Here is a 24,668-nt window from a genome sequence, read left to right on the forward strand (position 1 = left end):
ATATGCTTTATTCCGGAGTCTTCGTTTTAAAGCCTATTCACACACACGAGCTGTAGTTTGTTAAGGGCACTGGGAACTGTAGCTCCGTGGGGGGGAGGGGGTAAACTACAGTTCCCAGGATTCTTTGGTGGTCGGAATAATGTGCTTCAAATGCATGATGTATAAGAGAACCTGCAACAGCTAAAAAACAATCGAATTGAACGGAAGGCTTGTTTGAAGGGCCAGGGGCCACGGGGAAGCCCCTTCCTCTCATTCCCCAAATTTTCTCCTCCCCCCACTTTCCAAAATCTCTCATCCCCTTGCGCCAGCAGCAGGGGGCCGCGTTAGGGACGTGGTTATGTAGGCTTTAAAAAAATACACCTTAAATACGGATATATGGATATATATATTGTTGTGTATTGAGTCAAACCCCACGTCACAACACATATAGCTTAGGGGACAAAACAATACAACGAGGAAGAAGCGGGTTAGGGATGCTTTGAGACACTTTTTTGGGGGGAGGGGGTGTCCAGTGAATCACCCCCTCTCCTCCCCTCCCCTCTTTTTCTCTCTTCCCTCCCCCCTCAGCTTCAAAAATAGAGCACGTCCCCTTTAAATTTACCCAGGAGCCCTTAAAGGAGCCCCAGGGGCCCCGGGGGGAAAGGCATCCCCACCCTGCTAACCGGAGCCTGCCTGGCTCTGCTTCTTCTTCTTTTTCGGCCGTGGAAACGGAGCCTTGATGCAAGTCGATTAAAAGCGGTGGGGGGAGAAAAAATTGCCATTTATCCATATATATTTTTATTTTAAGAAATCGGGGTTGGGGGGGGGAAGGGGGGAATATTGCAACGGATCCGAGAGAATCCACAGCGAAGCCGGGAAGGTTATTTGTGTGCATCGAGGTGGGGGGTGGAGATGAATCCCTAGGCAGGGAGGGAGGGAGCCAAGCATGGAGGAGCCCCCCAGCCTTTGCATCAAGCTCGAGCCCCGGGATCCAGGTGAGTACAAAAGGCCCCCTCTTTGGGGAGGGGGAAAAATATATGCGCGCGCCCCCCACCTCTTTTCCACGCCACCTGCTGGTCGTGTGTGAGTTGGAGAGTGGCACCCCCCGGGAAAAAAATACCTGGTCGGTGTTGGTAGGGGTGTGTTTGTTGTGGGGGGTGTTGCAAGTTTGCGCAGCTGGTTAGGGAGAAGAAAGTCGGTGGGGGGGGGGCGGGTGGAGGAAGAGCTATGGCCCCTTTAAGATCCCCCCCCTCCCCGCCTTCCTCCATCTTCCTGGGCACTTCAGCCCTGGACGGATTCCTGCCTCTCCCATTCAAAAAAAATAGCGACGAGGGATTGAGCACAAAAGGAACCCGAGCTGCCAAGAATCAAATGACGTGGAAAGGGGGGGAAGCCCTCTCTCCCTGAAGGGGTGTGTGTGTCCTCACCCTTGAAGATCAGGAAGACTTAGGGGGAGTTTGGCTCCTCCTTTGGGGAAACCCCTCCCCCACCCCCAGTTTGGACAAACCCCTCTCAGCCCCCAGCCCCCAGGTGTGGTTTTGTGGGCTTGTCTCTTTGACAGGTCCTGCGGCCCATTTGAAACCAGCCCCTTCCAATGTCGTATACAGCACCCCTCTCTTTTCCTCTGTACCCCTGTAACGTCTGTTACTCCTGCTTTGCACGGGGTTAGACTAGATGACCCTGGTGCCCCTTCCAACCCTATGGTCCCACTACTTCAACCTTGCTTTCACAAAGTGACACAACATCTTTGCTTCCTGGCCAGCAAGTCTTGCACCACCGCCCCTGCCCCAACCATTGTTTTGCCCTCTGTCAAAACAGTTACAGTCGTACCTCGGGTTACAGACGGTTCAGGTTACAGATGCTTCAGGTTACAGACTCCGCTAACCCAGAAATAGTACCTCGGGTTAAGAACTTTGCTTCAGGATGAGAACAGAAATCGTGCTCCGGCGGCGCGGCGGCAGCAGGAGGCCCCATTAGCTAAAGTGGTACCTCAGGTTAAGAACAGTTTCAGGTTAAGAACGGACCTCCAGAATGAATTAAGTTCTTAACCCGAGGTACCACTGTACACTGTATCCTCCTTGCAGCTGGGGACCTATCTGTGTTTTTAATCTGTTGTGCTAATCCTAACCAGCACCACCACCCTTACTCTCAGCAGCTCTTTAATTCTTTTTTTAAAATGCCAACTAGGAAGAGGTTTCGTCGTAGGCTCCACTGATTATTATTATTACTATTATTGAAGGCGAGTGTTTGTGTCTCCCCAGAAGAGTCGCTGTTCCCAGAAGAGGCGGCCGATTCGCAAAGCAGCGGCGAGCTGCGCTCCGGACACGCCCTGCGGCCCTCTGGGAACGGCCTCGTGCGAGGGGCTGCCGTCAAGGACCCCTCTGCCCTCCTCTCCGGAGGGCGCAAGTACTCGGATCACTGTGAGGAGCGGGCGTCGAGGCCCGGCAAGAGCCGCATCCCGGGGCGCGACCACCGGCGCTACTACCATGAGCACTGGAGGGCAGAGTACCTGATGGACTTCAACGCCGCCCGGCATGGCATGATTTGCATGGTCTGCGGCAGCTCTTTGGCCACTCTCAAGCTCAGCACCATCAAAAGGCACATCCGCCAGAAGCACCCCTACTCCCTGGCCTGGAGCGCCCACGAGAAGGAGGTCATCATGAACAGCTGGGACGCCCACCTGGGCCTCGAGGCAGAGAGCGACGGAGCCAGAGAGCACCCCAATGCGCCCGAGGCTCAGGAGGGGGGCCACGGTAGGGGGGGGCCTAAGTTCGCTGGTTTGTGGGTCATCTTAATCGTAGCCACGGATAGCCTTATCCTCTGTTCGTTTTTTAAATCATTTTTATTGATTTTCCAATAAAGACAGCCAGTCAACATGTCCACATCATAATCTAATTAAAAACAAAAAGCTAAAATAAAAAATACCAAATTGTTATCCAAATTTTAATTACAGTGGTGCCTCGCAAGACGAAATTAATTCGTTCTGCAAGTTTTTTCTTCTTGCGAGTTTTTCGTCTTGCGAAGCACGGTTTCCCATAGGAATGCATTGAAAATCAATTAATGCGTTCCTAGGGAAACCGCTTGCCAGGCTGGCGGTGCGGAGAAGGGCTTTTCTCCCCACCGCAAGCCTTCAGGACAGGTACGGGAACAGAGGGGAAGGCGCGCAGCGCTTTTCCTCTGTTCCCGGGGCTTGCGTGGGAGGAGGGTTTTTCCTCCCCACCGCCAACATTCAGAACAGCATTCTGAATGTTGGCGGTGGGAAGGAAAACCCTCCTCCCACCCCAAGTCTTCAGGAAAGCCATCCGAAGCCGGGCGGCGGGAGAAGGCGTCCCCGCCCACCGCCCGGCTTCGGAGCATCGTTCCGAAGCCGGGCGGCGGGAGAAGGCGTCCCCGCCCGCCGCCCGGCTTCGGAGCATCGTTCCGAAGCCGGGCGGCGGGAGGAGGTCCGAGGACAGTGGGGAAGACGCGCTGCGCTTCCCCGCTGTCCCGGAGATTTCCCTATGGGCTTTCGTCTTGCGAAGCAAGCCCATAGGGAAATTCATTTTGTGAAGCGCCTCCAAAACGGAAAACCCTTTCGTCTAGCGGGTTTTCCGTCTTGCGAGGCGTTCGTCTTGCGGGGTACCACTGTATTAATTTTTCCGGGCTCCCCATAGACCTCTGAAGCATATCTCAAAATCTTTAATCCTCTTGTTGTTTTTATATTTTCCAGATCCCGATCTTAACGCTTTAAAGTTCTCCATCCCTGACTCTACGATTCTTAGTCATGTCAAAAATCATATATTTATGATGCCTTATCCTCTGTTTGTTGGTCTAATCCCACCCTCTTTTTTAATATTGTCAGAAATGGTATTTTTTCTTCCATAATGGTAATTTTTCTCCAGTGACTATATTTTTTGGCCATAAAAATTGTTACTTGAGCAGATGACAAAACCTTCAAAAAAACCCTGACAACTAAATTTTTATACAGGTTTCATTAAAAAAGAGAGAGAGTTATGTTTCTAGTGTTTGTTGAACTTCAGATATGAGGCACAAAATTTTTATTAAATCTCCAAAAATATTCCAAAACATTTATCATCATATCCCCCCTCAAAAAAATTCAACATAGATTTCTTTTTGACTTCCCGCCCCGCCTTCCTGAAGTTTGTTTTCCACTTCATTTTCTTAGCTGTTTTACAGTACATGTGTTTTTATTATCTAAACTTTGCTATCCTTAGTTCTTTCAGTAATCCACTGCTTATATTTCAATTCTTGCCCGCAACTTCATGTATGGATGATACTTTGATATAGATAATCCTGACAACTAAATTGCGTAACACAGTGAGAGGGTTGGACTTGCACTGTGGAGACCCAGGATATAAATGTGACCCCCAAATGCTGTTTGACGCCCATCATTCCCAGCCATCTTACTGAGATGTCAGAGATGATAGGAGTTGAAGTCCAACAGCAAAGGTTTTGTGCTAAGTCAGGCCGTCGCCTCTTTCTAGCTCACTATTGTTTACATCACGGGTGGGGAGCCTCCAGCCTGGGGGCCAATCCTGGCCTCTGATTTGGTCAGTGAGGTCATTTCCCCCAAGCCACGACCACTTGCTAATCAGCTGGGTGGAATCAGCTGAGAAGTGAACTGGGTTCACTTCTGTGTTGGCTACACCTGCCAGTTTCCCTTTCTGCACTGACTGGCAACAGCTTTCTAGGCTTTCAGACAGGGAATCTTTGCCAGCCCTGCCTGAGGAAGCCATTGGGAATTGAACCTTGTGGATGAAAGACAAGATGATCTCTGTTTTCCCTCCCTGGGGACCCATGCAACTTTTTTTACAGTTGGATATTCCTTTCATCCTTCCTTTTTATAAAAATAATAGGTTAAGTGGCCATCCCAAGCAGATAAGGAGGTTTTATTTTTATCTTTTCGTGAAGATTTTAAATTTAATTTTATATAAAAGATGAAAAGCAAAACAATAAAACAGGCATGTAGAATAAGTGCAATTGTACATGGGTTAAAAAACAAACAAAGCCCAAGTAAATATTGTCGTGATCTGATTATCATAGTTCCAGATTTGCCAAGGTGGTGACAGGGGTTGTCTTGAAAATGACGGTTCCCTTGTATATGTCATAAAGGAATGCCAAATCATATGTCTGGAGGTTCTAGGCTTGTCAAAATCTCAAATTATGTGTGATTTTCCCCCATTATAGTTATATTCCAGAGTGGGTGGTACCAAGTGTTCAGTGTAATATTTTTGGCTGTTTCCCCCCTGAGTTCCAATTACTATTCAAGCTGCCACAATCATATATATAAGACTCCTTCTTTTTTTCTTTTTTAATTAATTAATTTATTATTAATGTTGCAATACATATATGAAATCTTTACATATTGATATTCGTAAATTCACATTTCACATGTGAAAATGTGAAATATAAGACCAATTCTTCTGACACTTTATCTACATCGTAGATATCATTAACATTAATTTTGGACAGCAGACAGTTTATTTAGTAATGTTCATCATCTCTGACGAAATTAGATTCCGAAAAGCAGAGAAGAAGGTTCACCTGCTCTCCACCTGCCTTGCTTCTGTACAGGTGGAGAATTTCCGCTGAGTAGCAGCCGCAGGAGGCGCCGTGGCCCAGGACCCCTCTCCTCTCGTGGGGGGCGACGGCCCTCCGGCCTGGCCTTGAAAGCCTCTCCGGGAGGGGAGGAGCAGAACTTGGAGCGCTACCTGAAAGAGTCCCTGCAGAGCTGGTTCCAGTCTGAGTTCCTGATGGACTACGACCCTCAGGGCAACCGCCTCTTCTGCATGATGTGCGGCTCCTCGCTGCCCAGCCTCAACTTGGACGACATCAAGAGGCACGTCATGGACGCCCATCCCAGCTCGCTTGGCTTCAGCCCCGCCGAGAAGGCCAGCATCCTGGAGACTTGGAACGCCCGGGCCGTGGTGCCGCCAGCCGAGGGCACAGGAGAGGCACCAGTGGGTGAGGCAGGAAGCGGGCAGAGGGTGGGAGGGGAGGGCTGGAAGCTGAGCAGCGGAATTAGAACGATATTTCAGCAGGCCTGCAAATGACGTGATTGCGCAGGCGGCAGGAAAGTAAATAAATACAGTCCGTGCCTTGGTTGACGGACGCCTTGCGACTTGAACATTTTGGCTCCCGAATGCTGCAAACCTGGAAGTGAGTGCTCCGGTTTGCGAACGTTCTTTGGAACCCAAATATCCAACGTGGCTTCCGATTGGCTGCAGGAGCTTCCTGCAGCCAATCGGAAGCCGCACCTTGGTTTCCAAACATTTTAGAAGTCGAACGGTCTTCCAGAACAGACTCCATTCGACTGCCAAGGTACCACTGTAAATGGAGAATGCGGAGGGTGAAGAAACTGGTGGAAGAGGCTGTCTGAGACCTCGCGAAGACCACACGGGATTTCGCGTGACCTTCGCAGAGCCCAGTAAGCAAGGCAGAGGGCTTGGAAATCTCTTTCTGCACCAGTTTTTCCTGCTTTTTAAGCTGTCAGCCTTGCTTCCCAGGCTCTGGGAAGGCCGCTTGAACCCCCAGGAAGGGTGTGGATCCCCCCAGAGCATTCCTGAGGCCTCAAATGACCTTCCCCTTCCCAGAGTCCAGGAAGGTAGGATTGGTTGTACAGAGAGGGGGGGGGGTTCCAGGTATCTTCCTGACTTTGCATGGTTTTGTATCTGCTCAAGGATCCCTGGAGCGTAAGTCCCGCATAAGTTTTGGGCCTGCTGTGTTGCTTCTCTGAGTCAGGCACTATACTTAAAATCAAGGAGCTCCTATCTGTAGCTTCTTCTTGAAGGAAAGCCGGGATACATGCTAGTGACCAAGGATAAGGGAATCTGGCATTGTCCGTATGGTGCAGAACTCCAGCTTCCAGCAGCCGCAGCCAATGGTCAGGGGGCAGGGCCAAACAGCAGGTGCAAACAGGAAGCTCATTCCTCCAAATCCTTGTGTAACCAGAAAGTGAGGCACCCAGCAGTCTCTTGTGGGAGGGAGAGTGGAACCAAGAGTTGCGCAAGTACAAAACAGATAAGTGAGTGCGGACTGAGCATGCTCAGTGGGCACAGAATCCTGGTGAGTGGCAAAACCCGGAAAATCAAAGATAGGCTTGCGGAATGGAGTGTCCTCAAAACGGGGATGGCTTGCGAGTAGGAAACAAACTGACTTGTGCTGCCTTGAACCTTTAGTGCATCTAGCTCAGTATTGTCTTCGCTATCTGTACTATACATTTTAAAGCAGTATCATGCCGCTTTAAACAGCCATGGCTTCTCCTCCCCAAAATCCTGGGAGTTATAGTTTGCTAAAGGTGCTGAGAGTTACTGAGTGAACCCCCTTGTCACAGAGCTACTCTTTCCGTCTCTTCCTGGGGAATTCTGCAAATTGTAGCGCTGTGAGAGGAATAAGGGTCTCCTAAGAAATCTTAGCACCCTTAGCATGTCACTGTTCCCAGAACTACAAAGGGGTGGTCGTTACTGCGGATGAATTGGCTCAGAGCAGAGGATGCAAAGTGAGGCACATATAGAGGGCAAGACAAGAACCTTGGCAGTACTACGCGCAGATTCTGCTTTACGGACAAGAAACAGCGAACATTCACCTGTCCAAACATGAGGAATGGCTACCCAAACGTCGCTAGACACATCGCAGATTCAGATACTTGAACAGAGAGCATCTTCTACAGTGGTGCCCCGCAAGACGAATGCCTCGCAAGACGAAAAGCCCGCTAGATGAAAGGGTTTTCCATTTTTGAGTTGCTTCGCAAGACGATTTTCCCTATGGGGGAAAGACTTGCGAGTCTTGCGATTTTCCCCCGCTCCCCCCCCTTTTTCTAAGCCGCTAAGCCGCTAATAGCCTTTTAGCCGCTAAGCCTTTAATAGCTGCTAAGCCGCTAAACCGCTAATAGCGCTAATCTGCTAATCCGCTAATAGGGTTGCTTCGCAAGACGAAAAAACCGCTAGATGAAGAGACTCGCGGAACGGATTATTTTCGTCTTGCGAGGCACCACTGTACTTCCTTGCTTGCGTTTGCTGGTTGGTGGAGCAATGAAGTGAGTGAGTGAGTGAGGGGGAGTGTTCAGACAAACCAGAGAACATTTTTTCTGTTTTTCAGTGGGAGGTCAACATTCAAAATTAGAATTTTCCAAAAATTAGGGGGGGGGGGAATCAAAATTGGAAATTTCCCCACAGGACTCAATGGAAATCGTTGACTCCTTATGCAAACGCTCGGCTAACGGTTGATTTGCAGGGAACACTGGGAGGTCAAAATTCAAAATTATAATTTTTCAAAAATTAGGCGGGAAAATCAAAATTAGAAATTTCCCCACAGGACTCAATGGAAATCATTGACCCCTTATGCAAACGCTTGGCTAACGGTCGATTTGCAGGCAACACTGTGTGTTTGGTAAGCAGGACCTTTGTATAATTAAATCTGTCCTCTTGTCCCCCACCCCCTTTCCCACTCCTTCCTGGATCCACCCAGAGGCAGAGTCTGAGCCGTCCCCTCAGGACCTGACCAAGAAGGAGGTGGACCCCCCCACGTCTCCAGACCAGCCTGCTGGCGAGGACGGCTCCGAGGAGGCCGGTGCTTGGGACTCGGAAGAGAGCGGCCTTCCCGCCCCGGCCCGGGGGAGGGACCACCGCCGCTACTTCCAGGAGCACTGGCGGGTGGAGTACTTGATGGACTACAATGGGTCGCGCCACGGCCTGGTGTGCATGGTGTGCGGGAGCTCCTTGGCCACGCTCAAGATGAGCACCATCAAGAGGCACATTCAGCAGAAGCACCCGGACTCCACCCAGCTGAGCCACCATGTCAAGGCCCTCATCGTGGAGGAGTGGAACCAGAAGGTGGCCCGCCTGGCGGACGCAGAAGACTCCTTGCCCGAAACAGACGGCGAGGCAGACAAAGGTAAGGGGCAGGCGGTGTTTGAAATCCTCCAGGTGCATTTTGCTCCTGGTATAATAGTAATAGTAATAATAATAATAATAATAATAATAATAATAATAATAATACCTTTATTATTATTTTTTAGCCAGCTAGCCCTGGTGATTATCTAATGCTTATTAGATGGATTTCCCCTAAATTGATTTCTGAACTTTGAATTTTATTGTTACTCATGTTTTTATATTGTATTTTATGCTGCTTTTACAATTAAGTGTTTTAAATTTGTTGTTAGCCGCCCTGAGCCCAGTTTTTGAACCGGGAAGGGCAGGGTATAAATAAAAAATATTATTATTATCTATTATTTATTGGCATTGTACAACCTGTGTGCAATGAAATTAAACGAGCCTCCCGCCCCCAAACACTCAATCTCTTATCGAACAACACACCACCTGGTGCAGGCCTCATTGTGACTACGTGGAGATTTCAGGCTGGAGAATTGGAAGAGATCACAAGGGTCATCTAGTGCTCCCCCTGCAATGCAGGAATCCCCCCTCCCCATTGTGGGGCTCAAACCCACGACCCTGAGATTAAGAGCTCTATGCTCTGCTGACTGAGCTATCCCAGCTGTTCCTTGACGTGCCAGGGGAAAACATTCAAAATGTGCTTGTGTGCCTGCAGACTGAAGCTGTACAGTCCCTCCTCTGGATCCTACTCCCCAATTTCTGCGTGAATATGCTTCCTCTGAGATAACAATAAAAAATGGGTTAGATAGGCAAACTAAGCCCTCCAGATGTTTTGGGACTATAACTCCCATCATCCCTAGCTAACAGGACTAGTGGTCAGGGATAATGGGAATTGTAGTCCCAAAACATCTGGAGGGCCAAGTTTGCCTATGCCTGGGTTAGATTATCATAAAAAATGGGTGGGGCTCTTTCACGGAGGGCAGTATAGTAGCAGGGCTGTTAACAGGAAAGCTAAAAGAAATGGCACATAAGGAAAAGGGATTGAGGAGGGAGGAGGAAAAAGACAGCACTTGGACTCCCAGCTTCATGGTTTCCCAGGTACTTTATTTCACAGTTCAGCATACGGTTTAATAATAGTAATAGTGATAATAATTAAATATAAATATATAAATACGACAGTCCTAAGTTGCGGAGATATTTGATTACTCCTGGCTGGACTGTGATCTCCCCGCCGTTGTTCTTCTGTTCCTCCAGTGGAATCTCAGCAGGCTTGCAACCCTCCTTTGTCCCCTGAGGAATCTCAAGAGGGCAGGACAATGCCTGCAGGAGAGGAAGAAGATGAGGAAGAGGCCCCCGCAGCAGGAAGACTAGCTCCCTCTCAGCAATCCTCGGAGGCTGCGTCTTCGCTGGCCGGTGCCCCGTCCCGGCGGGGTCAGCGCCGGAACTACCAGCCGCGCTGGCGGGTAGAGTACCTGATGGATTACGACGAGCAGCGGCACGGGCTGGTGTGTATGGTGTGCGGGGGCACGTTGGCGACCCTTAAAGTCAGCACCATCAAGCGGCACATCCTTCAGGTCCACCGGTTCTCCCTGGAGTTCACGGCGCTGGAGAAACAGACCATCCTCGATGCTTATGCCGAAAACGGGCCGGCTCAGAATCCCAGGCACCTGGGCACAAAGACCTCCCCCAGCCCGGACTCTGAGCCTGCCGACGTCAAGCCAAGTGTTCAAGGCGCAGGGAAAATGGGGTTTGGTTACAATTTGCCAGTATGTACGGTGTAGCCCGCGGACGTGGACTGCCCTCGTGGTGGCAGGGTGGACTCCGCTGACCGACGAACTCAACTTGTTTGTTTTCCTCCCCACCCCTTCCTCCTACGGATGGCGGAATTCCCTTTTGGAATTCTCAGGTTTCGGAATTCTGCGACTGGAATCGGATAGTGCAGAATTCTGCAACTGGAAGCGAATAATGCAGACGCCGGGGAAGTCTTGTTTTGCTTTCTCTTTGTTTCTCTCTCTGCACAGCATCCGTTTTGATTTGCATGTTCTGTTCTAGTGACAAAGGGTTTCTTAAAGGTATTTTCACCCCCCCCCCTTTCCCCAAAGCCCCTTTTCTCTGCACCTGGATTTTTTGTGCTTCCAACTATTTTGGTAAGGTTTCGGAAAGGTAGGTGGGGTGGCGGGGAGGGGGGGAAGCTTCGGTATTTTCTGAAGTGAGGAAGGTCTGTAAGAGCACTGTCTCGGGGGGCAAGTTCACTTAATCGAGCCCCGAGGCCTGGAGGTTTCTGTGGGAAGCAAAGTTGCTGCTACTGTAAGGTGGGGCACCTATTTTTTCAGCCTGAGGGCCACCTTCCCTTCTAGGGGTGTTTGGCAGCGGTGGGCGGAGCCAGAGCAAAAATGGGAGGAGCTACACAGGTAAATGCTTCCTGAGGTTCTCTCACCCTGCTCCAAGGCATCAAGGGTCAGGTGGTTTAATAGCTAGGCCTCCCGTTCTGGTCTGGGAGGCTGTTTGGGCCAGGCCTCAGCTGAGCCACATCCAGCTGCCCTACGTGCGAAATAGATGACATGAGACGTGGTGGAGGTAAAGATGTCATTCGGCCAGAGGAGGGTTTGCAGTTGCCAGAACTCTGCTGTGCCCTGGTTTTTTTTGCAAGCCGCCAACCCCAAGCAGGTAATCATTGGCACTTTGTGGCCTGTTCCTTTACCCACACAGTCACCTGACACCATTGCGACACCAAGCGGTTGACGGGTAGCTGCCCACTGTGACCTGCCCGCAGGTAGGTGGGTGGCAAGATCCAGTTCCTCCCTTGCAAGCTGTGCCACGAAGAATTCCCATGTCCTCCACAAGTGCCTAGGCCCAGAGTTATGGCTGTGCATCATATAGCCGAAGGGTGACCAAATTACGGCCCTTGCCCCCATCCCATCCCTAGAATATTGCAGAAGTCCTTGTAAGAGGCCTTCCTGCTTGATGCAGCATAGGCCGTGCTTAATATACCATGTTAAAATATCTGAAACAAGGAGTTGGGCTTGTTGTGAGCATTTCCCTTGCGATTGCACTTAAGATGGCCATTTTGGACTCTCAGATGAATTGAGCAACTCAGCACTTCCTGGATTGTACTATGCCAGGCTCTGGGGCGGGGGTAGGAACCCTGCTACATAGGAAAATGCTAGGTTGAATCTGTCATGTGCTAACTTTCTGCATGCAGGTAGGTCTCCCCCCGATTCTACCTACAATGGAACAGTCCAGAAAAGTCACCTTGAGGAGCTGCCGACAGCGTCCCTATATCCTGATTTGCGTTCTGTCATTGGGTTTTAATTTTGACCCATGTCTTTCCAAGTCCCTAGCCCTAAAAGCTCTTACTCTGGTGTAAGTGAATTAGGAGGACGTGGACTAATTTGCTGTTGGTCTTCCTCGTAAAAAGATGTGGATTGACATAGGACACTTACCTTTTTGCTCCCAGTGAACAGGTGCTGAGCAAGTTTCAGTAGCCAAGGACCCAGGTTCAACCCCCAGTACCTGCAGGTAGGGCTGGGAGAGAACCCAGAACCCTGGAGAGCTGCTGCCAATCAGTGTAGACAGCACTGAGCTAGATGGACCCAAAGGTCTAACTCTGTATAAGGCAGCTTCCTGTGATCAAGGCGTATTTCCTCCTTTCCAGATGCAATCCCACTTCAAAACAAACAGCTACATCTGTAGGACTCAGGAGGAGGATGTATGCTTCACCCAAATTTATCTGTCTAAAAAGCTTAGAATTATGCAAGATGTGGGGTGTTTGCCATGCTTGCCCTACTCAGAAGAGACCCATTGAAGTTTACAGACATAACTAACTTTATTAATTTTGGTGGGTCTGCTCTGTGTAAGGACAACACTTGGGTTTTCCCAAAATGGATTTTATTTTTATTTTAAAAAAAGAACAACAGCGCTATTCGTAGCAGAACTGCCAGAACAGGGTTTCTTCAGCTGTTTTTGGACTACAATTCCCATCATCCCTGACCACTGGTCCTGCTAGCTAGGGATGATGGGAGCTGCAGTCCAAAAACAGCTGGAGACCCAAGTTTGGGAAACCCTAGGTTAGATGAGGGGATGCGGGTGGTGCTGTGGGTTAAACCAGAGCCTAGGATTTGCCGATCAGAAGGTCGGCGGTTTGAATCCCCGCGACGGGGTGAGCTCCCGTTGCTTGGTCCCTGCTCCTGCCAACCTAGCAGTTCGAAAGCACATCAAAGTGCAAGTAGATAAATAGGTACTGCTCTGGCGGGAAGGTAAACGGCGTTTCCGTGTGCTGCTCTGGTTTGCCAGAAGCGGCTTAGTCATGCTGGCCACATGACCCAGAAGCAGTACGCCGGCTCCCTCGGCCAATAAAGCGAGATGAGCGCCACAACCCCAGAGTCGGCCACGACTGGACCTAATGGTCAGGGGTCCCTTTACCTTTTGAGGTTAGATGGAATTAGGAGACGAAAGAAATGGGGTTGGTAAACCTTTTGCACTTTGCCTTCTGGCAGCGGGGACCCTAGTTCAGTGGCAGAGAATCTGTTTGGCATGCAGAAAATCCCAGATTTAATCTCTGGCATTTCCAGGCAGGGCTGAGAGACACCTTCCCCAAAAAACTTAACTGTTGCTTCCAGTCAATGCCAGGAATTCTGAGCAAGATAGACCAATGGTTTGATTTGGAGCTTCCTGCTTATAAATAGACCATTTAGCTCAAGAGGCACGAGGACTGGAATCTTCACTATCTTTTTAGGCAAATGCGGTTGCTCAGTGATGGAACACCTGCTTTCCATTTGGAATATTGCAGGTTCATTCTCCACCATGAAGGGGCTGGGAAAGATCTGTGCTCCAGAGTGAAGAGGGTCTGTGGTTGAGATGGGCAGCTCTAGGCCAAAGGAACAGCCTGATTTCAGCTGTTGAGTTGCTGAGCCTCTGCCCTGCACAGCCCATGTGTCCAGAGTTAGTGGTGACCAGATGCCTTGGAAATAAATGAGGGCTAGAAACTGAATTTAAAAAGTAGCTGAGCCTACAGCCATATATCAAAAAAAGCAGGGACAAGAAAAGCCGCACTTACAATCCAATTTGCTGATCCTTGCTGGAAATTAGAGCCAGAGAATTGGAAGGGACCACGAGGATCATCTAGTCCAACCCCCTGCAATGCAGGTATCTTTTGCCCAACGTGGGGCTCGAACCCACAACCCTGAGATGAAGTCTCATGCTCTACTTTAATTCCATTTAAAGGAATGCCCCCCCCCCCGCAGAGTTCCTTTCCCCCACCCAAGGTGAAAGTAGGAGTCACATTTTTTGCACAGCTGTTCTCCTTCAATCCCATCTTTCTGAATCAATAGCTTGGTCCTTTTTGTAGCTATCCTTGTGAAACGTGAACTCCGAGGTAAAATTTCAATAATGCCCGTTATGACCTTGTGACTGTATTGGAACCTCATCCGTGTCTCTTGTGAAAAGGTGTTTTGCATTAATATGGAGGGTTTTTAAAAAATATTATATAAATATATATATATAAGCACTAAGTTTTGTAAAACAGGTTATGTCAATAAATCCTAAAAAAAAATGATGCTATTTTAAAATGCAACCTAAGGCTCTGGGCTGTTTGTTTGTTTTTAATTAAAACCTGGGTTGCCTTTTAGATTTTAATATTCTGCTTGATTAAGAATGGGGGTTCATAAACTATGGTCTTTGGACCATCAGCATTCTGCAAGATTTGTTTGGGTGGCCTGCATCATGTCTGTAAAACACAATAATTACAAATCGCACAGCACATTACAATGGCTGCAACAGGCAAAAAAACATCTTTCAGGACCATCAGACATTTTCAAATTGTCCGTGGGAAAAATAATGGGAACCAATGTAAAGCTTTTTTGGTGGTGGTGGGGACCTGTGTACTTCCGCTTGTTGCCATCTCCTACTCCCATCAACCTCTGCCAGCACAGCCAATCTTCAGGGATGATGGGAGTTGGTGGCAGGCAACAAGTGGCAAGCCCCAGGATCCCCCCCCCCCACCTCGGTTCAGGTACAGATGATTCACCTTCTGGTAATACATTGAAATTAAAACTCTGGGTTGGGAGATGGGAGTCCCTACCAGGGCTGGGCTATGCAGTACAGTGGAACCTTGGTTGTCAAACGTAATACGTTCCAGAAGACCAGGGCTGTCGGCAATTTCCATTGAGAAAATAGAAAAACACACAGTGGAAGCTCTTTAACTTCCGAGGCGTGTTTGAAAACGGAAGCAATTACTTCCGGGTTTTCGGCGTTCAGCTTCCAAGGTTCCACTGTACTGGCTGAGATGCAGCAGTGCATCCAAGTCCTTATGAGGCCACTTCATGCGGTTCAAGCCTTCACAAGCCATCCTTTGCCATTTCACTCATCAAATTGTAGAGTTGGAAGGGACCCTAAGGGTTCTCTAAGTCCAACCCCCCTGCAAATGCAGGGATCTCAATCATTGGAAGGATGCTGAAAGGCAGGTGGGCTGCCTTTCGTCAGACCCTTCCTTGGTACGTGGCTCAGCATTGCCTGCTGATCATCCCAGGCCCATTAGCCGTGCTTCCTAGGGCTGATAGGAGTTGCGGCTCAGGAACACCTCTAGAGAACCAAGAGTTCCCCAACAAACCATCTGAAGCAGGCATAGGCAAACTCTGCCCTCCAGATGTTTTGGGACTACTACTCCCATCATCCCTGACCACTGGTCCTGTTAGCTAGGGGTGATGGGAACTGTAGTCCCAAAACATCTGGAGGGCTGAGTTTGCCTATCCCTGATGTAAAGCAAGTATCCTTATTACTAATCAGAGCAGACCCACTGCAATGAATGAACTTGCATTAGTCGTGGCCATCAATTTCAACGGATCGACTCTCAGTAGGACTTGGCTGTTGTTATGCTTACCTTGTAAATACAATGGGTGGCAGCCTACTGAATGTTACTCAGAGTAGAGCCATTGAAATTAATGGGACCCCGGTCACGTCCATTAATTTCCCTGCAAAAACTTAAGACAAGGTTTCTTGGAGTTTGTACATGTTGTGCTCTTTTTATTAACACCACATCAAATTGCATTTATCCAGTCCTCTTCCGAACCTCACGCCAGGTTTCCTCCTGTACCCAAACTGGCACTACCATACTTTTAGAATGCTGCACACACTGTACACAACAAACGCACACAAACGCAAAAGAGCTTCATTAGTAGTTTTTGTCGTTTTCTCCACCTACGTACAACTTTCTCTTTTTTTCATTTTTTTTTTAAAAAGCCTGCCGGGCACAAAGAGGTCGGTTCACGGTATTCAAACACAGCAGTTAACAGAACAGATGGGAAGAGCTGAGCCAAAGGCTTCCAGTGCAGAAAAGAGGTCTTCGAAGGGGGTGGGAGTGGAGAGAAGAGGAGTCAGGACAAGACAGTGCAAAATGCCTACTCAGGCTGGGCTGGGGGGTGGGGAGTGCAGAAGCACACCAGACACTCATGCACCTCTCACTAAGATCTGCTGCTCCTATTCCACCTAAAAGAGACACACACACAGCTCAAATTGCTTGGGTCTTTTTTTTAAAAAAAAGCCAATGAAACTATTTGTTGGATTGATTTATGGTCCTATCGTCTCTTTGCCAGACTTGCGTAGGGCAGGGCCCCGTGGGTGCATGCCCTCCAGGAGCTTTGCACCGAGGGAAAGAGTGGGAACAGGCAATACGGGGCTGGGCGACAGCAGCCATTTTTGCGCGTGCAAAAAACAGCAGCCTGATGCTCTGCTCACGCCTATTTTCAGCACCACCTTCCAGCTGTTCTGTTTACAACAGGAAAGGTAGCAGCTGATGAAACGCAGCTGGACGAGGCGGAGGGATGACCAATCCTGGGAAGTTCTCTGGGGCAGAGGGCAGCACAGGCTCGCCTTCTTTGGATTTGTTAAGAAATAGGTTGCCCTTCCCCAACTACCTTCCACTTGAGATCCATCAACCTGGGGGGGAAAGGTGGTCCCTTCCATTTTAGCTGCCAAGTCGACTCTTTCCCCCCTCGCTCAGCCTTCAGCAGGAGGTGGGCTCCCTTTGGCCAACCTGAATTTCAAATTTATCCCCCACCTGTCCAGCTGTGCATGGTCCCATCTTTCATCCGAAAGCAGCTGCGCCACCAATTTAGCAGTGCCCGCCGGGGGGGAATGGGCTTAACTTGGTGCAGACCACCAGAGGGGGGAGTCTGACCGCAGTTGGCAGCTGTGGGTGATAAACCATCACGGAATCATGGAAGATTTGCTTCCCAACAAGGAAACCTTTGAAAACCCAAAACAAAAAAATGCCTTTTAAAAAACTGTAAGACTCTTCAAAGACAATCCTCCAGTCCCAAACATCTTTCTAAAACTGTAAACACACATGACGTAGCTTGTGAGAGAGGGACCCCAAACTCTAGCCCTGAAACTGCTGTCCTTGAAGACTGCAGCTCCTCGCCAGCCCAAAGGTGGGTGGGACGGGGGGGGGGGTAGGGGGAGGACAAAGATCAGGCTCAAGGTGTGTCAGTGCTCTGCAACTCAGCCCCTGCCCCCTGTCCTAGACTGGAAGTAAAGTGACTGGGGCATCACATGCAGAACTCTCGGTTTTTCGCCAGCTTGAGTTTTGCTTTTTACAGCAAAGTGTACAGCAGTTACAGACATTTTCATTTAAGAGTAAGGGGTAGGGGAAGTAATCTTAATCAGGGTGGGGTAAGGAACTGATTTCTGTGGCTGGGGGTGGTGGTAAGGAAGGCAGAAGATGAACCAGACTAAAAGAGAACTGATGTCATTAAGGGAGACGGGGGTGGAGAATTCCCCTTTCCATCAGTGAGGGTACACGCGCTGGGGGTGGGAGATAAGTACTGGCTGGGTACTTTCTGAAGCTTCCTTAAGGTTGCCCTCCTCATTCAGGCCAGTTAGTCCATGGCAGAAAGATGGGTGGGCCTGGTAATAGACACTGCCTTAGTGGAACTAGGGAACATTGCACTTGAAGCAAGTCCTGTCATTTTAAGGAGGCCAGGGCAGGGAGGAGGGAGGGAAATAGAGAACAAGGAAGAAGAGAGGAACAGACTAGCTTCACCTTGCAGCTATTTCAGCCTACCAAAGCTGGTTTTAGAAATGCTAATGTCCCGCTGAGCAGAGAGCACATCTCTTAACATGAAAAGGAACACCCATTTTTGATGGCTTACTATAATGTTCCATCCAAGACAGGACACCAGAGCTGCTTTAGAGCCAAAGGTGCCCCCTCCCCTCTTTTAAACTTCTGACACCAGTTCGTGTTTAGTCCAGTGCATTCTGAACCCAGTGTTTAGGCTTTGGGGAGGGGGCGGATTTTTTAAAATCTTTTTATATATATATATAAAAAAACATAATCAGTAAGCTTGGAATGCACACATCAAGCTGATTCGGCATGTTCCTTCATAGGTACAAGTAACAATGGTTATAACTATGACACAGGGGGTATTTTTTGTTTCATTTTAGTTAACAGCTGAGTCCTGGCTCCTTGCAAGGTTATTCTGCCTTTTTCTTCACAACTCCAGGAAGCTTTGCTTGAATCCTGTTTGGGGGGGGGGGAGAAAGAGAGAAGAGGTGGGATTAGATGCTGGGGGCACAGGAATAACAATTATGTTTGTGTCATTTTAAGTCCTGGTATTAGATAAAGTGACCAATGTCACACTTCTCAATATGGTGTGAAATGACATGATGCTAACAGAAAGCAAATCTGGATCTGGTCAGAGCCTGGATGGGCGACAAATACAAGGCACACCATCCTGAGTTTTACTGAATAAAGGTGGGGTATAAATAACAAAACACACTCAAATTCACACAAGTCATCTCTCAAAAATGGACAGAAGATAGACCTTGCCAGTTGCATCTATTTGATGATGAATCAAGTGTTCTGGATTAGCTCCCATCCAGCCTTCGTGCCATTGTTAGAGGAGCATCATGAGCACTAGAAGCATCCTCAGTGCCCCAAAATGAAATTCCTTGCTAGCCTTGCTAGGTTAAACATGACTACCACATGCAGGCAGCATTAAACTGATCTCAATGATGGCTGTCTAAATAATGCAAGCTGCTTGTGTGTACAGGGGCTTGTCCCTCTGGACTGGCAAAAGCCCTTTTCTGTCTTGAAAGGTCAACAGTTCCGATTGCAAGACAGCCAAAAGAGGCTCAAAGATGAAAGCAAAGCGTAACACCACACCTGTAAGGAATTTCATAATTAAGATGCCTACAATTTCTGACTGGCTTTGCTCTCCAAACTAATGTTCTCCTGCCATTAATTTGACTGGTTTTTAAAAGTGACAAATACAATAATAATTAAACAAACAATAACATAACCAAAGAACAAATAACACTGTCCAACACTGTCAAGGACCAAGCTAAGTCACCCTACAGTCTGATGAGCAGCAGCCAGGAAAGGGTGGGTGATTTGCTGCTTTGGCCCCAATTATTAATTATCTTTAATTGCCCCCCCTCCAAGGTCCCAGGGCAGGTTACAACAAAGATGCCCCCCCCCAGCCTTGCCCTCCCATCTGAAGTCTGGCTGCTCACCACACTTCCCAGAGGGCTGCACATGGCAAGAGTCAAAATACTGAAGTCTGCCAATAACTCTGATGGGACTTACTTTGTTACAACTGACTTGATCTGCTCCCGGGCAATCCCAACGTAATGGTCAATCTGAGTCTAGGAACAAAAAAACCAAAAGTAATTAGAAGAGGTGTATGGGAACCAACTTGCACAAGACCTCTGTGAATTTCTAACCAGGGCTGCCATGTGCAACTGTGCTCTTACACAAAGGGCATCACACACCCACACCCCCCCAGCATAACCTCTCTCTCTCTCTCTCTCTTTTGCTTTGGATAGGTAAGCTGCACCTGCCCAGATGTTGCTAGAATAGCCTTTGCCAGCCTGGTGTCCTCCAGATGTTGGAACTACAACTCCCACCAGCCCCTGCCTGTATGGCCTGTTGGGCAAAACATATTGAAGGCGCCAGGTTGACAGAGGCTCTGCTAGATTATATTGGATATAGTGCATAACTGTAATTGTGCTCGCTGAATGAACGTTTTTGTAGCTCCAAGTTCTATTATGGAAAACACTCAGGTCTTTTTTTATTTAAATAGTATACAGGATAAATTCTGTTCATGCCTGCTCTGTGGAAAGCCCCTGACCAAAGAAACATGGCACCAAAATAGATATCATCCCTCATCCAAAGATGGGCCCACTGTTCCACACTGGCTACCCCCCTGCCTCCACGCACCAGTCAAGCAGCCCACTGTGGTCCAGACAACACAAGCTCACATTCCAGGTTACCCACCTTGTATTTCTCATAAACGACAGGGGCGCTGAAAACCAGCAACTCCGCTGAAACGACACAAAGGCAAGTCACAGGTCACCAAGGGAGCCAAGATGGGTCACAAAACTGGGGCAGGCTGATCAGATGGGCTGCATAGCGCAAGGGCAGCCATGATGGAATCTGGAGATTTCACTCTCTTGAGTTTTGCTGTGCCTGTGACCCTGGCTGACCTGGGCCTTAAAAATGGGATAGCACATGAGTGACCAAGAACAATTGCAGCTCAGTGGTGGAGGAGCATCTGCTCTGTTTGCAGAGGGTGCCAGGTTCCATCTCTGGCATCTCCAGGTAGGGCTGGGAAAGAAAGACCCTGCCTGAGACCCTGGAGAGCCACTGCCAGCCAGTGTAGACAATACTGAACTAGATGAGCCAAGGGTCTAACTCAGTTCACTTCACCTTCTTATGTTCTTCCTATGAGACATGCCTGTTCCTCAAGACACAGGCAGCCTTTGAGATCTGTATTAATTAGGTGGAATTATGGAACACTCTGCCACAAGATATGTCGATAGCCACTGACAGACCTCCCCTCTCCTCCATGAATTTGTCCAATCCTCTTTTAGAGCTAAGTTAGACTCTTTATCAGTCACAACCAGAGGGAATCTGCCAACAAAAACCAGTTGCTGGTGGGCAAATGGGAGGAAATTGGCCTTCACATCCTGCCCCTGGGCTCCCTGGAAGCATCTTGCTGTTCGCTGTATGAAACAAGATCCTGGATGAGCTGGACCTAGAGTATGACTCCACAGGGCAAATGCTTTAAGATTTCCCTGGTCAAATGTAACTGCAGATTGGCGAGGGGCCAGGCTGCCGATGCCGCGGCATCTATGGTTACTGCGTCTTACCAAGGATGAGGAGGGTGATCCCGTTGAAGATGGCACCAACGTACGTCATCAGCCACATGACAACTGCCAGCTGCAGGCAAAACAGGATGGCACACTGTTAGCAAAAACCCTAGGCTGTTTATAGTATCAATGCATCAGTAAGGCCACGCTGGAGCAGAGGATCCTGTGAAGTTGTCCTCTTTGACCTCCCTGGACCAGCCTGCTCGCTGCAGTGCCCCATTTATTAGGACAGCTGCAGAAACTGATTCAGATGGCTGTGCCAAACTGGATTTCGGTGGTCATTCCCACAATGACTCCCCCTCTCTGCCCCTTAGCCTTCATCCCCATTTAAAGCAAAGCATTTGCTTCTGCCAATCCCTTGTTATCCATCCCTCTCTCATTTCACCCTACTCTTTCACTCTGCCTTTTCTTTCAAGGTTCAAAAAAGGTGACCACTCGCCACGGGAAAGCACATCTTTTTCTTTGGCAAGAGGGCTGTGGCAGGAGGGTGGGTTTCTACCATTTCCTGAGCCTAGAAAAAGACAGAAACTCTTCCAAATTCCACACTGACCTCAGAATAACTACAAAAGCGGAATTCAGTCTCACTGCATTCCAGTGTGTCCTGACAGCGTGGCATTGCAACCCATCTTTGGGCTCATGGTGAGACCTTCCTGCTTTAAGTCTCAGGGAAAACAAGCACACGCCCTTCCTCCTAAGCTCAAAGCAACAGGCACTCCAATGACACTGTGGTAGGAGCTGTCCTCTGCTTGAGGCCCCTGCTCTGTAGCCAGTGTTAGAAACTCAAATATATATAAGCTAGTGCCCAATAGTTCCTTAAACCAAGGTTAGTTACCAAAACAGAATGTCTAGTTGCCATTTTTGAGCAAGATAACCCTAAAGTTAAATGATGGCCCGACTGTGATTGATTCTCGGTAAAACATCTGGCTAGTTCAGATGACAGCCTTGAGCTAGGTTAAGAACTATGAGAACTTAAAGGAAGAAAAGTCACTTGATCCAGGGACAGTCCACATATCTATTGGCCTGTTCCAACCTCTTTTTCTTAATGGTGACTGCTCCTGTTCTGGCTGCACAGAAAAAGCATTTGGATTCTTGAAATTCATTCAGATTGTGCAGATAAAATATAACTGATAGAATTCTACAGGAATGGAGTATTAGTGTGTGAAAACACTCCAGATCCTAAAGATCTCTAGGCATGCACCTCCAGATGGTGGGTGCTCAGGCATCTTCACTTGGTCACGGGTGGTTGAAAGCCAGGTGCAAAACGCGCCTGGCTAATTTCGAGCACTGCCTGTAGCACACTTAGTATACTTCATCTGGCCCTCCACTGACCTTCAGCGAATCCACCAAGTCTTCTACCAGGAAGAGGCGCACGATGAGTTTCAGGGCGTGGTTGATGTGTCCCATAGCAGAGCTGACATAGTTGTGGAAAGCCTCAGAGGAGAGCGCAACGTCGACATCCAGGTAGGCTCTGGGAGGGGGAAAAGGGCAGAAAGACACATTGTGGATAAAACTGAAGCACCAGATAGCAACAAACACTTCTGCACTGCCTGCCAGTCATGTTATGGCAGGTTCCTTTCTTCTGTAGAGTAGGCCAATTTTTTTATTAAACTCCATCATGGCTGTTGGGCTGATGCTGACTTGTTTCCCCAGGAGGCAAATAGGGAACAAGGCAGAGTCCTCTCTACCCTCAGAGGGCAAATGAAGGCCTGCCCTCCCAGCAGCAGCAAAGGACTAAGTCTGCCCTTTGATGACTGAAGGAGAAAAATGGTTCACCAACAATTAGACTTCTCCAGTGGGCACTCCATACTTATGCGGCGCCATCAACGGTGACCCAATTTTAAATTAACAAGAGTGAGTCCTTAAGAAGAGCCCTGATGGACCTACTCCTGCCAATTTGAAAGTGGCTCATCGCTGCTGGCACTGCATCAGTATACTAGAGGACAAACAAAGGATTCATTTTCAACTACGTGGCAAAAATGTATTTCTATAGAGACGACAATGCTCAAATGCTTCCTGTGAAACACACTACTATTTGGACTTTTCAGCATCAAGTGAGAATATTGTATGACAACACCCTGTTATTTATAAACATCATATTTTTTTTAATGGACATGCTAATTATCATACCAATAATAATCATTTCCCCCAGGGATTCTGAATGCAACAACTCGAATGTGTATTTCATTTTAATGCAATTGTATAGTTTCCTCTTCAGTTTTCATTTTAATACATTGTTGAATTATAAGTCTTTGATTAAGCAAAGGGGGGGGGGGGATCTATTTTTAAAAAGGAGCCCAGTTGGATCAGAGGATCTGTCAAGTCCTGCAAACTGCTTCCAACAGTGGCTAGAGCCAGATGCAGAGGGACTGCAGCTCAGTGACAAGTGCATACACAGGAAAGGCCAGAGCGCATGAGAATATCCCGTTCAATCCCTGCCATCTCAGGACAGGGCTAACTGGGCAGGGAAAGACTCCTCCCTAAAACAGTGGAGAATGACTGCTGCACAGCGTGGGCAATGCGGAGTTGGATGGACCAGCGGTTAGACTTGGTTTAAGGCAGCTTCCCCTGGTCCTCTGGGTAGTTTCCCGCTTTGCATGCAGACTCTGCCAGGTTCAATTCCCTGGTGTGCCCAGTTAGGGTTGGGGGAGACCCCCATCTGAAAGCCTGGGGAGCCCTTGCCAGTCAGCAGAGACAATGCTGAGCTTTCGATGTACCTTCCCCTAAGGTCCAAGGTCCGATTCCCAGCATTTCCAGTTAAAACGATCAGGGACTTTGCAAAGCTGCTGCCGGCTGGAGTAGACGACACTAGATGAACAAATGCTCTGAACGTCTCAGAAACTCTCATACCTTGCTTCTAGGCCCTAGAAGCAAGAGCCCTCCTGTACTACATGCCTCTAGTATAATCATGTATGTAGTCACTGCTTCTGAACCTGGAGGCTCCATTTAGCTCTCACAATTGACAGCTACCCACAGAATTCTCCCCCTTCCATGCAATTGCCTATGCTTCTTCACATCCAATATTAGCATTTACTACCTGATCTCATGGTCACGAGTTGATGCAGGCCATTTTTCAGAAAGAGTAAGGGAGAATGGAAATCTGCTTGGCCTGAAAGGAACCTGGTGAGAACCAAGCCCACTCACTTGAATGGATGCCCCTCTTCAGACTTCTGCACAGCCTGAATGACAGACTTGTAGACCCGGAAGCTGATGGTGACGGAGAGGAGTGCCAGGATGAGGTACGAGATGACGCTGATGACGCTGAAAGCAGCCAGGGAGAGCAGCAAGATCAGTGTGGTGCTGAAGACAAGGCCCGTCTTCTTCACATCCCGCCAGAAGACCAGATCGCGCACTGCCAAAGAGAGAAATGAGCACAAGAGGTCACTGGATAGGGTTGGAAACTGCTGCAAGAAGAGCACCCAGGCCGTGCAATTCTAAGGGCGATAGCCAAGGACCTTCTCTGCATCCTCCCAGGACCAAGGCATCCATGAAGCCTCTCGGGCCCCTGCTCCCCTCACTGCCCCTTGGTCATGAGATGGCGAGGATGGATATCTTTTTTCTCCCTTAGAGCATAGAGCTGGAGGAGGAAGTTGGAAGAGTGGCACTATCTCTCACTTCCTCTTTCAGCTCTATGCTTTTTCAAGGCTCAGATTTATTCTACCGGGTACGACTTCTACCCAGATGCCTTGGAAAAGCAAACACGCTCTCACATAC

The 24,668-nt window shown here is 48.7% G+C and overlaps 2 protein-coding genes across 5 annotated transcripts in view; one reads left to right on the plus strand and one right to left on the minus strand.

Moving 5' to 3' along the window:
- Positions 1-515: 515 nt before the first annotated feature.
- ZFTA (zinc finger translocation associated) lies at positions 516-14,382 on the plus strand. Of its 2 annotated transcripts, none has more exons than XM_028710212.2 (5): positions 516-974; positions 2,241-2,732; positions 5,554-5,943; positions 8,452-8,871; positions 10,065-14,382. In XM_028710212.2, the coding sequence occupies exons 1-5, from the start codon at positions 926-928 to the stop codon at positions 10,589-10,591; spliced, it is 1,878 nt and encodes a 625-aa protein (XP_028566045.2). In that variant the 5' UTR covers positions 516-925; the 3' UTR covers positions 10,592-14,382. The 2 variants fall into 2 exon arrangements, with proteins under 2 accessions (XP_028566045.2, XP_028566044.2); XM_028710211.2 differs by having other exon boundaries at positions 586-974; positions 8,446-8,871.
- Positions 14,383-15,799: 1,417 nt separating this feature from the next.
- Positions 15,800-24,668, minus strand: part of RTN3 (reticulon 3) — a 42,799-nt gene continuing 33,930 nt past the window's right edge. For all 3 annotated transcript variants that reach the window (XM_028708985.2, XM_028708986.2, XM_028708987.2), the window contains 6 exons: positions 24,099-24,306; positions 22,287-22,425; positions 20,958-21,027; positions 20,083-20,129; positions 19,393-19,451; positions 15,800-18,324 (listed from right to left, as the gene is read on the minus strand). In XM_028708985.2, the coding sequence (XP_028564818.2) occupies positions 18,279-18,324; positions 19,393-19,451; positions 20,083-20,129; positions 20,958-21,027; positions 22,287-22,425; positions 24,099-24,306 (569 nt within the window). In that variant the 3' untranslated portion in view covers positions 15,800-18,278. The remainder of the gene's footprint in view (positions 18,325-19,392; positions 19,452-20,082; positions 20,130-20,957; positions 21,028-22,286; positions 22,426-24,098; positions 24,307-24,668) is intronic.

This window comes from Podarcis muralis, chromosome 16 (genome assembly GCF_964188315.1).
Source record: "Podarcis muralis chromosome 16, rPodMur119.hap1.1, whole genome shotgun sequence".
In the NCBI taxonomy this organism is placed as follows: domain Eukaryota; kingdom Metazoa; phylum Chordata; class Lepidosauria; order Squamata; family Lacertidae; genus Podarcis; species Podarcis muralis.